The following is a 13,768-nucleotide window of genomic DNA, read 5'->3' on the forward strand; positions in this document are numbered from 1 at the left end:
CATACACCTCCAAACACCCGGGCAACGCCGGGCACCCATGCTAGTATATATATAAAAGTGAACGTGTCTGTGTGTCTGTCTGTCTGTCTGTCTATGTGTCTGTCTGTGTACATTTCCCTACACAATAACGCTCTGAATTATTAGTCTACAGACTCGAAATTTGATGTACAGGGTACTGAGAGTTGGCAAAATCTTTGTGATCGGTTTTCGCCCAGAAATTGGCTGTTAAGGCGTCAAAGTTCAACAATTTGACCTTTGAGAACTCTACCAAACTCCTCCGACAAACACTTGAAATTTTAGATATAGGTTCCTTGAACATGGATCTAACTTAATAACTTCATTTGAGCCTAAAACAATAAATGTTAAGGGGTCATAATAGGGGTCAAAGTTAAGAAAATTTACCGTTTTTTTTTGTTCAGCATACACCTCCAAACACCCGGGCAACGTCGGGCCGAAATGCTAGTATATCTATAAAAATGAACGCGTGTGTGTGTGTGTGTGTGTGTGTGTGTGTACATATCCCTACGCAATAACTCTCTCAATTTTTAGTCTACAGACTCGAAATTTAATATACAGAATACTGAGATTTGGGAAAATTTATGTGATCAGTTTTCGGCCAGACATTTGGCTGTTTAAGGGGTCAAAGTTCAACGATTTGACCGTTGAGAACTCTACCAAACTCCTCCGACAATTTTGTGTCTAAACGCTGGAAGAATAAATGTTAAGGGGTCATAATAGGGGTCAAAGTTAAAAAAATTGACCGTTTTTTTTTGTTTTTTTTTTTCTTCTTTTTTTGCTCAACATACACCTCCAAACACCCGAGCAACGCCGGACACTCATGCTAGTATTTAATAAGTGTGGAATTGAGTACAATAGTAAATTAATAGAAAATAATTTTAGGTTGAAGATTAATAGTGATTTTTTTGCAGTTGAGAAAACAGAAAATTAGTAGCAAATAATTTTGGGTTTGAAATTAATAGTAAATTAATAGCAAATAATTTTGGGTTGATATTATTAGTGAATTAATAGTAAATAAGTTTGGATTTAAGAATAATAGTAAATTAGTAGCAAATAATTTTGGGTTTGAGATTAATTGTGAAATAATCTATCTATTATATCTATTAAAGTAATATTGTCTGTGTGCACATTCCCTAGCAAACTACTCTGTCATTTTTAGTCTACAGACTCGAGATTTAACAAAAGGGTTATTGAGATTTGGGAAAATCTTTTTAATCGGATTTTGGCCACAAATTTTGCTGTTAAGCGGTCAAAGTTCAACGATTTGAGCTTTGAAAACTTTACCAAAATCCTCTGCCAATTTTTTGTTCAAACACTAGAAATTTTAAATGTAGGTTACCTGTACATGAGTACAAACTTCTTAATATATATATACATATGCATACAAAGTTATTAAGAGTACATAGGACCCGGGCAAAGCTGGGCTGAACTGCTAGTCTATATATCTATAAAAATGAAAGTGTCTGTCTGTCTGTCTGTGTCTGTCTGTGTGCATTTCCCTACACAATAACTCTGTCAATTTTCAGTCTACAGACTCGAAATTTGATATCCAGGGTATGAAGATTTAGAAAAATCTTTGTGATCGATTTTCGGCCAGAAATTTGGCTGTTAAGGGGTCAAAGTTTAATGATTTGACATTTGAGAACTCTACCAAACTCCTCTGCCAATTTTGGGTCTAAACACTGGAAATTTTAGATATAGGTTCCTTGGACATGGATCTAACGGAATAACTTGATTTGAGCCCAAAACAATAAATGTTCAGGGGTCATAATAGGGGTCAAAGTTAAAAAAAAAATTGACCTTTGCGGTCTCTACCAAATTACTCAGCCAATTTCGGGTCTAAATATTTGAAATTTTACATAAAGGATATTCAGAGATAGGGCAAGCTTTTTAATCGGTTTGGGTCGAAAATTTGAGCTACCAATATATAAATGTATGTGTGTATGCTTGCATGTCTGCCTAAAACCTTCGACAGAGGTGATGGATTTTCACAAGATCAGTATCGTTTTGAAGCTCGACCTTTCAGATGACAAATACCGAAAAACTGGCTAAAAACATTAATATCTTCACCCTCCACTGGGTACTTTTCTACAGGGAGGGGTAACTTTTTTCGCCGATATTTTCGAAAGTTATTTGCTCTTTTAGACTGTCTTGCCTTAATTTAAACCTACATCACTTCCGGCTTGGTGGTGGTCGTAACAGCAAAGACATCACGTTTTTTTCCTGTTCTTTTCTTCCTTCGCAATACGGGTTCAAGCCTGCTTCCTACTACCACTTTTTTTTTTTGCTCAACACACACCTCCAAACACTCGGGCAACGCCGAGCACCCATGCTAGTATATCTATAAAAGTGAAAATGTCTGTCTGTGTATGTGTCGGTGTGCATTTCCCTATGCAATAAGTCTATCAATTTTCGGTCTAGAGACTCGAGATTTGACATAAGGAGTATTGAGACTTGGGGAAATCTTTTTAATCGGTTTTCGCTGGACCCACAAATAAATTTATACAAGAACTTGCCTGATTCGGATATCTACTCAGCTATGCGGATTACCAAATATACAACTTGGATCTTATTACCCAACTGCTTTAAAGAACGTCCACCATGGATTTTACTACGCCATCTGGATCTACAATTTTCATATCCTTTTCTTCAAATCCTCTTGCTACAGGACTTCTGATTATGTAACTATTTTGACTTTAACTTTCCATGTCTCACTGACTTTAGCAAATAGGGTACATACCTTTATAAATATTTGCTAATATTTTCTCTCCTCTGATGAGATGGTAGACATCGAAACCCTATAGGTTAAGGGAGATTAATTTTCTAAGGTATTCTTTGTCTTGATTAGAATAATAAAAATCTTTGATATGAAACTCAACCACTTCATTTCACTAAGGTTTTTTTTGAAATTCATTGAATCACAATGTTTATGTTTATCAAAAAGAATATTTGCTAAATCAAATGATGATAATAGATCTGTTGATCTTCATGCAAAATTTCATATATATACATATATATATATATATATATATATATATATATATATACTTGTATATATATATTTATATTCGTAGCCAAATTGAATATTAGAATGTTCATATCTTTGGTTTTATCAGAGAAAACTACATAATTTTCAGGTTTTTGAAGATTATAATAATATTCTATGGTTAAACTTTTATGACAATTGGTATAAAAAAACCCTTATATTTTCACACCAATAAAATATGCTCAAATTTGCCTACATTTGTATATATAGTGTCCTGGCTGGCCAGCTTTAGTTTTACTGTTTTGGGATGAAGTTTGTTTAGGATTTTTTGTTTTGCTTGGTTGTATATATTCTTCTACGATTAAAGTGTTGTATCAATTTGAATTTGAATTGTAAGTTCAATACAATGCAGATTTCTTTTGTAAATCAATATTTATTTATTTAAAATTAACTAAGTTTTGGCGATATAGCATCATCTTCAGGCATAAAATCAGTTTGTGTTTTTATTTTAATTTTTTCTTTCCTTTCTTAGAAAAATAAAGTTTGTGTGATGTTCTAATCAGAAGGATCGCATGGCTCTATAAATACTAAATTACGAAAATATATTTATAGCAATTAAGCTAATTGTGATAAATATATATTCATATTTTACTATTAAACTTTACACACATATTGATTTATTGTCTTATTTTTCCAGAATTGCAAATTCATATTAAAATATTAAGTAATTTATTTTATTGTACTAATTTTTAAAATGTAGATTGCGGGATTTAGGACACAGGCAAAATATAACACTGAAAACCGGATTTTGTGTCTCTGATTTAATCGAAAGTTAAGACAAAAATATAGATTTGAGGATATGCAAAATAAATTTTAATAAAATGTCAATGTGTAAAATGTCAAAAATATTTACACTTCATAATAATCTCCTGGTATTTATTTTTCTGGTGCAAAACCAAATTGATTTATAAATAATTTCTTAGTATTGTTGCACCAGAATAGCTAGTATACAACACATTAAAAGCCTGGTTTCAGACTTGGTAAAAGTGAATACAGAATATCTTAGAGAAAACAATTATCTCGGGAAAGATGTTAACAAGTTGTAAACTGAAATAAATGCCTAGGAATACATTGTCCAACCAATTGACCAATGAAAATATAACATATCATGAAGACTCAACATTTTTCAGCCACTCGCTCTGTGTTGACCAATGAAAATATAACATATCATGAAGACTTAACATTTTTCAGCCACTCGCTCTGTGTTGACTAATGAAAATATAACATATCATGAAGACTCAACATTTTTCAGCCACTCGCTCTGTGTTGACTAATGAAAATATAACATATCATGAAGACTCAACATTTTTCAGCCACTCGCTCTGTGTTGACCAATGAAAATATAACATATCATGAAGACGTAACATTTTTCAGCCACTCGCTCTGTGTTGACTAATGAAAATATAACATATCATGAAGACTCAACATTTTTCAGCCACTCGCTCTGTGTTGACCAATGAAAATATAACATATCATGAAGACTCAACATTTTTCAGCCACTCGCTCTGTGTTGACCAATGAAAATATAACATATCATGAAGACTCAACATTTTTCAGCCACTCGCTCTGTGTTGACCAATGAAAATATAACATATCATGAAGACTCAACATTTTTCAGCCACTCGCTCTGTGTTGACTAATGAAAATATAACATATCATGAAGACTCAACATTTTTCAGCCACTCGCTCTGTGTTGACCAATGAAAATATAACATATCATGAAGACGTAACATTTTTCAGCCACTCGCTCTGTGTTGACTAATGAAAATATAACATATCATGAAGACTCAACATTTTTCAGCCACTCGCTCTGTGTTGACCAATGAAAATATAACATATCATGAAGACTCAACATTTTTCAGCCACTCGCTCTGTGTTGACCAATGAAAATATAACATATCATGAAGACTCAACATTTTTCAGCCACTCGCTCTGTGTTGACCAATGAAAATATAACATATCATGAAGACTCAACATTTTTCAGCCACTCGCTCTGTGTTGACTAATGAAAATATAACATATCATGAAGACTCAACATTTTTCAGCCACTCGCTCTGTGTTGACCAATGAAAATATAACATATCATGAAGACTCAACATTTTTCAGCCACTCGCTCTGTGTTGACTAATGAAAATATAACATATCATGAAGACTCAACATTTTTCAGCCACTCGCTCTGTGTTGACCAATGAAAATATAACATATCATGAAGACGTAACATTTTTCAGCCACTCGCTCTGTGTTGACTAATGAAAATATAACATATCATGAAGACTCAACATTTTTCAGCCACTCGCTCTGTGTTGACCAATGAAAATATAACATATCATGAAGACTCAACATTTTTCAGCCACTCGCTCTGTGTTGACCAATGAAAATATAACATATCATGAAGACGTAACATTTTTCAGCCACTCGCTCTGTGTTGACCAATGAAAATATAACATATCATGAAGACTCAACATTTTTCAGCCACTCGCTCTGTGTTGACCAATGAAAATATAACATATCATGAAGACTCAACATTTTTCAGCCACTCGCTCTGTGTTGACCAATGAAAATATAACATATCATGAAGACTCAACATTTTTCAGCCACTCGCTCTGTGTTGACCAATGAAAATATAACATATCATGAAGACTCAACATTTTTCAGCCACTCGCTCTGTGTTGACCAATGAAAATATAACATATCATGAAGACTTAACATTCTTCAGCCACTCGCTCTGTGTTGACCAATGAAAATATAACATATCATGAAGACTCAACATTTTTCAGCCACTCGCTTTGTATTGACCAATGAAAATATAACATATCATGAAGACTCAACATTTTTCAGCCACTCGCTTTGTATTGACCAATGAAAATATAACATATCATGAAGACTCAACATTTTTCAGCCACTCGCTCTGTGTTGACTAATGAAAATATAACATATCATGAAGACTCAACATTTTTCAGCCACTCGCTTTGTATTGACCAATGAAAATATAACATATCATGAAGACTCAACATTTTTCAGCCACTCGCTTTGTATTGACCAATGAAAATATAACATATCATGAAGACTCAACATTTTTCAGCCACTCGCTTTGTATTGACCAATGAAAATATAACATATCATGAAGACTTAACATTTTTCAGCCACTCGCTTTGTATTGACCAATGAAAATATAACATATCATGAAGACTCAACATTTTTCAGCCATTCGCTATGTGTTGACTGCAATACTAAATTCCTTTACTCTCTCCCCGATACCAAGCATAAAGGCACCTGAAGTTGAAGTAAACAACAACAAAAACTAAAATATTCAACTGATGTAGAGATATGAAAAAGAGACTTTTATTTTAAACAGACAAAAACTATGGAAAAATATGACCGATAAAAATAGGTTTAATAAAAGAAGACATATTTTTATAAAACTCTTTCCTGTTTATTGCATCATTAATGATGAAAAAGCTTATATAATTCTACTACTAAAATAATACAATATTTACCAAACTACAATCAAGACAAATAAAATGTATTTAAATTTCACTAAATAAAAACCAATATTCAATGATATACTTACTTGCTTTTGGTGTTGTAGCTAAAAAATAAATAAAAATATACCAATTAAATAAATGAAATAAAAATAAATGATATTTTTGTTTTTAAATTTGTTTTGTACATTTTAAATTAAAAATACATAAAAATATTCAGTTATATTTTAGTGTCATATTCAACTTAGAATGATGATTATAGAAAATATGAAATAAAAGAAAATGTAATTAACTTCAAAAGAATCAAACTCTACATTGGAAAATTAATAATACATGTGATAGAGTTGCTGGATTGGTTTAAATTTCTTTGTTTATTATGTTTTTTTTTTAATTGCAACTGTATTGAACTGAATTGATTTTAATAATGTGTTCTCTTTCAAATTTAAAAGAGGGTTGGACACATGAAAAGTTTAATTTAAAAATTCATTAAAGTATGATATCAAATAACCTGGCTTCAGACCTACTATATTCACTAAAATTGTTACCATTGGGAAAGGTATGAACCCACTTCTCCTATGCTATAACAAAATCAATCAGTTTTAAGATGCATTGTGTTTTAGTTTAAACAAAAAAAGTTCATATGTTATAAAACGGACAAAAGAAACTTTAACATTAAAAATTAAAATGTTTATCAAAAAGAATATTTGCTAAATCAAATGATGATAATAGATCTGTTGATCTTCATGCAAAATTTCATAAAGGCACTTTGCTTGAATTTATTAATTTTTTATAGATTGTGTAGTTGTTTTAGCACAATATCATATAACTTCATGTCGATATAGCATATCACCTCTAGTCATTTGATGAATTCAAAAGGTTACATACTAATTAATACAAGTTTGTTTGTATTTCTGTAGAATTGTACAATCCAAATACGTCAAATAACTATTCTAATACCATCTCGGACATAATTGCTGACAGTAAGTAAAAGAAATAAATAAAATGGTAAAAACTTACAAGCTGATTGGAAGCAACCAATGATGGATACAATTATCCGCATGAGGCAATCAGGCTTCACTGCAGTAAAGTGGATTTTGATTGTATCAGCAGTTGTACCAAATGGAATCCGGACAATATCATCTGGTCCATTGTTCTGATTTTAGAGAGAAAGACATGATATATAAATTATCTGAGATATTTAAAGTATAGGAAAAGAGAAACGGTAGATTTCAGACACAATTAATTTGATAACTTGTCTGAGAGTTTTTCTTTAAGGTATAATTTACCAATATCATTTAGTTTATTTCTATGCTAGCTGGAATAATTTACTCTTTGTAAGGGGACATAAAAGTGGTAAAAAAATATTCTATTTCAGGAATTCATTTTGCTCATCCTAGGGTAGGTATTCTATTTTTCTATATATTAAAAGTAATAGTTCTCGAAACTTTTAAAGAAACATACTATAACTACAAATCCTGTTTTAATGATAGTAATTATGAAGGAAAAACACTACTTGTTCAATATCTTTGGCTTCTAATCAATAATAAAACGCTAATAATTAATTGGAAAATAATTAGGAAAGTTGTACGTGCAGATTTCTAAATGCAGCTGTTATCCTTGCATTAATTAAAATTAGAAATAATTAGATAAAGCAACAGAAGGAACCTTCTTATCAAAAATCTGAAATCTCAATTAATTAAAGCACACTCACTTAACTTTCACATAACCCCATCAATTTAGTTAATTTTTATTGAGTTGTAATAATAATCTGTTTGAACTTACTGTTGACATAATGTCTTTTGCTTACTAGTAGATATATGTATTGTCTCATGTTCTTGATCATGTATGACATGCATATGTAAATTTGGTTGTATAGATATATATGCCCTTACTGATATAGTTCAGTTTGAATTGGTAAGTGTAAATTTATGCCCATATTTCTTTGCATGGTTGTGTGGCCATTTACATTGGTTTGTATGTGATTTATGATTCACTTTGACACACCGATTCCGATTAGATCATCAAAGTTAACCTTGTACCTGTTCAGTACTAAAATAGGTGAATATTAAGGAATACCACGTGCTGTATATGCTCTATGCTTATCTTTGTATTGTTTCCAGTCGTCTTGCATTTCTTCTTGTCATTGGAATCAGGCAATGTCAACTAAGGAGTGCTAAGGTTGTTGATTGCACAATCTTTGTTTCACAATTACACATGAAGCCACCTCTATAGAAGGTAAATATTGTCCCTCTAGACTGAATGGATGCTATGATGATCCATGACATTTAAAAATGCTTGTTTGCTTGGATCAATGGTTCCCAACCTTTCAAATATGATGACCCATTTTAGAATAAGGAATCAGGAAGCAACCCTAATCCTTAAAATATCTTATATATACATCCATATTTTTGTACAACAAACTGCCATATATTGCAATTATTTGATTATAGATGATTTATGAAGTAATTATACATTTTGCCAATTCACAGTTAATTATAAATTTATTCATAAAAAATCCAAATCTGCCACAAACATAATTAATTGCAAATCAATTCAAAATTATTCAAACACACAAATTTTTACCATTATGTAAAGTATGTTTATGAACTGCTCTTAATGAGACAACTGCTATTACAGTATTTTAGCTGGCAATACTATCATGATCTCCATTGCTAATATGACACACTTCAAGTTGTCTTCCACAATTTTCACCAATTGATTTTGGTACTTGTTTTAAAGGATGAGGCGTTTGGAGAATGCTGCTTCACATAAGTTGTTAGGAACGGCAATAAATTCCTTATTGCGATTTCTAATCTTACTGCAAACTTTTGGAAACTTTTTTCTTCAAATTCTTGTAGTTGCAGTTTACAAAAATTGTTTTTAATTTTTTTTTTACTTGGGAGACACCACATATCAAGGCGCAAAGGCCACTTGAGGATAAGCGTTAATGGATGTAAGATGGTAGTGTAGTAATCATTAATGATGTAAACTTGGTAGATTTAAATATTTATGGGGACAGCTCAACAAGAACTTGTTTACATTAGATTTGAAGACTACCATGTTGTATTCAACTGGGAAGCAGTACAGTGGATCAGTGTTCCACAGGCGGGTAGTTCTAGAAGAGAAGCTTTGTTCATGGAATCTGCGTTTAGATTTAGGCACAGATAGAAAGTGGAGGGAAATTTTTTATATTGGTAGTAGCTAGTCGAGTGCGTTTTTTGTGAACGTTTGACAATAGGGGAATCATAGATTGGAGTTCAGTCGATCACTTGTTATGAAAATAATGCTAAAGCAGAGACAGGCTTGCAACGTCTCTTCTGTGGGAAAGAAGTTGCAGGGAAGAGAAAAGGGCATCACTTACTAGGCTTCAAAGTTAAGTTTGGAAATTAAGGCTGGATAGGGTGTGCTGAGCAGCTTCTGCCCAGATGTGGAAACAGTACTCCATTTTAGGGTGTACCTGCCTCTTATACAGCTAGAGGATTGTATCGGCAGCGAGATACCTCCTGGAATGGTAGAGTGATCCAACCATTTTTTAAGCAATCTTGGCAACAGATTTGTTCCATTTCTAATCAGGAGTAAAGGTCAGTCCCAGAAGTTTGTTAAGATATGGAGCTTCCCCAAGATGAGAGCCATTCATTTCAATTAGGATGTAATGGGTGTTAGAGCGATTATGATGAAAGGAGAGAAGCTTGGTTTTTGATGCATTAAAATTAACCAACCAACTTTTTCCCCCATTGCACCACGTTCTCAAGATCAGAAGAGAGAGAATCAAAAAGATTTTGGTCATTGCTGGCCTTTGATGTGTTACCATAGATTGTCGTGTTGTCTACGAATGATCTACGAATATGATTTGAGAGATCGTTGATAAAGATTAGGACGAGAGTGGATGAAACCTTGAGGGACGCCAGCATTAATACTATGAGTTTCTGATTTCTGCTCATCAATGACTACTCTTATAAGCCTGTCAAAGAGAAATGATTTAATAATTGAGAAAACATTTCCAGCTATTCCATAGTTGGCGATCTTGTGAAGTAGACCTTTATGCCATACTCTATCAAAAGCCTTTGATATGTCAAGAGCTATTGTTCTAAAAATGAAGCCCCTGTTGACAGGTTCATTAATCCCGTGAGATATTACAGTTAGTACATCAGCTGTAGAATGGAAACCATATGGCATGTCACTGAGCAGTTTATTTTTGCTGAGGTGGTTGATCACTTCTCTGTTTATCACAAATTCCAGCAACTTACTCATGATGCACAGGAGATGAATGAACTCTTCCTCTGCTACATCCGATACACTAGCATCGAAAGAGTTGATTGTAGGAAAGAAAGCTTTGCAACATTCACCAGGAAAATAACTTCTAATTTGAAGAGTAAGATTTTCCATGTAATTACATTTGTGAGGTTTAATGATCGTTAACATTAAAACATGTTTTTGGATCTATATTACATATTCCATAATTCAAAAGTACGTTTTAATGCCAATGATTGCTAAGCTTAACAGTAGTCTATTAAACACCAGAAGGAAGTTCCATGTTGAAACAAAGTCCCTTCCACTCCATATTAGTTTAACTTTGCATGCAGGTCTTCCTCCAGTTTCTGTACAGAATTTCTAAACCTTATTCAAGAAACTAGTCAAAGTAATGGTAAAATCAGAAATGATATTTGCAACCATATAGGTCCCTGAATCTCTTACAAGTAGCATATGTGCATATATGGCTAACTTGTACAATGAGATTTGTTCTTCGTTATAATTATATTGATCTGTGAGAGTACTCCAATAATCATATGCTCATCTTGAGTATATTATATACTTCTAGATTAAAAACGTCAAACTATTTGAGATGAATTGCTCTCTAATATACTCAATCATGTCTAGGGGATTGATATCTGATGATTAACTAATTTGCAAAAAAAACATCTCACTTACTTACGTTTGATCTAGCTGTCACTTTTTTTTAAAAGAAGATGGAAAATCTTTTTTTTTTTAATTTCAATCATATAATCTATATATATATAAAAGCGAAAATGTGTGTATGTATGTTCGCTTGTTGTGTATGTCTGCAAAAGGATTTTTTTTGGCGGCTTCTTGAGGCCGTCGCTTATTTTTAAAACTTTTTATATCATGTCAAAATCATAATATCTACGAGTTACGAATGGGAGTCGCCCATCTATTTAATTTGCCCGACTTTGAAACGTTAAATATTCGACATTTGGGGATCGCCGCATATTGCTTTCGTTTTTCGGTATAAAAAAAGTGAAACTCGATTCGAATCCCTGGCCCATGGCCAGTGGTCTCTAGAAAGCGATGCAATGTTTGGTCAATGGCGGCTTACCGTCATCATATCGGACAGTTGCTTTCATTTCGAGACGAGACACTCCCCTAATAAACGGGGGAGCTGGTTTTCCCCAAACTTAGGTAAAAACAAACAAACCGAGTTATTGACCTCATTAAAAACTGTCCCGCAGAAAATGTTAACTGCTGAATAGCTATTGCTTACGTCGTCGTCGTCACCGTCGTAACGCTCGCACAAAATGTTAACTCTACGACTTCCACTTGACGTCATTAAGTGCGAGCATCTGTCAATTCTCTTCTTACTTAAATAAATTCAAACATCTTTCAGTAACTCATTCTGGCTGGCCGAACAGTTAACATGTCATGTTTTTTTTCACATTTTATTTTCCAACTTCGCCTCAGGGCTTCGGGTTCGATCCTACCAACTTACCAAAACTTTTTTTTACCCCCCCCCCCGGGTTTCTTTTTGATTTAAGAGCACACACACCTCGTAACACCCGGGCAACGCTGGGTACCCCCGCTAGTCTACATATATAAAAGGCAAATGCGGCACGCGCAGTATTGTATGTCCAAAAAAGGCTTTTTTTGCCGACGGTTCTGGAGTTGTTACTATCGCTTAGAAGTGTTTATATAGCCCCTAAATTATAATATCTAGGATTTAGGAATGTGCGTCGTATCTAGATTTATTTACAGCGACTTTTACAAAAATTGCTATTTTGGCTTCTCACGTGTTGATTCGGCTTTTTTGTATAAAAAGCGAAACTAATTCAAAACTCAGCAATTTGTGTGTGTGTTTCTTACCTTAAATCTCATCATCTTTCCTGTATCACTTCCAAGAAGATAAACATCATATTTTCCAACATCTCTTGCTTTTGGTAATTGTACAGTGGCTCCATAAATGAGAGCATCACCAACAAAGATGCTGACTGCCTTTTTCTTATCTCCAGATTCAGGTGTCCATCCTTTTCCACCTGGTCGGATAGCAGCTTTATGTTCTTCATTACTGGACACATCAATATCCCAGTTTCTCACCAAGGATGAATCAGCCAGGCCATCTTGTTTTACACACAAAGAAGCTGAAACAAGGAAATGAAATTTAAACAATAACATTTTGACATCTTATTTCAATGGATAGTTTTAAGCACAACAACACAAAAAGTAAATAAAGTTTAAATGTTTGTAAACAATTATAGACTTACCTGTTTCTGTTGAAGGCTTGGGTGTTGTTGTTGCTGAAATGTAAATAATTTATACAATAAAATAATCTTGTATTACCAACAATGTATTTGAATATGCATACTTTAAATTTGTATTATTTGAATTATTCAGACTGTTCTCATCTTGAGTGTTATTCTTACAACATCTCATCCAATGTAACCTTCTTCAGGTGTATCTTGTCATACTCGAGGATAGTATGCCCTTGTTCCATCAGTCTCAACCGGATAAAAGTCTTAAGTAATTAACAATTGTATTTTTAGTACAGATTCCAAAGTTAAAGAGAAAGATTCACAAGTTCATCAAGATACATCTAAAACGAAAATAACATTCAAAAATTCAAATAAAACTCAAAAATTCAAATAACACTAACAAATTAAAATAACACTGAAAAATTCAAATAACACTAAAGAATACAAATAACACTGAAAAATTAAAATAACACTCAAAAAATCAAATAACACTGAAAAATTCAAATAACACTGAAAAATTCAAATAACACTAACAAATTCAAATAATACTCAAAATTTGAAATAACACTCAAAAGGTCAAATAACACTAACAAATTCAAATAACACTAACAAATTCAAATAACACTAAAAACTTCAAATAACACTAAAAAAATCAAATAACATTAAAAAATTCAAATAACACTAACAAATTCAAATAACACTCAAAAGTTCAAATAACACTCAAAAATTCAAATAACACT

General features: G+C 32.7%; 1 protein-coding gene across 1 annotated transcript in view; it reads right to left on the reverse strand.

Annotated features, from left to right (window-relative positions):
- Nucleotides 1-13,768, reverse strand: part of LOC145292232 (uncharacterized) — a 351,246-nt gene that overhangs the window by 251,362 nt on the left and 86,116 nt on the right. The window contains exons 35-38 of the mRNA XM_080138555.1: nt 13,041-13,073; nt 12,643-12,917; nt 7,564-7,699; nt 6,636-6,653 (exon numbers count right to left, since the gene is read on the reverse strand). Coding sequence (XP_079994681.1) covers nt 6,636-6,653; nt 7,564-7,699; nt 12,643-12,917; nt 13,041-13,073 — 462 coding nt within the window. The remainder of the gene's footprint in view (nt 1-6,635; nt 6,654-7,563; nt 7,700-12,642; nt 12,918-13,040; nt 13,074-13,768) is intronic.

The sequence above is a fragment of the Euprymna scolopes genome, chromosome 13 (genome assembly GCF_053919585.1).
Source record: "Euprymna scolopes isolate OS-2025 chromosome 13, ASM5391958v1, whole genome shotgun sequence".
In the NCBI taxonomy this organism is placed as follows: Eukaryota; Metazoa; Mollusca; class Cephalopoda; order Sepiida; family Sepiolidae; genus Euprymna; species Euprymna scolopes.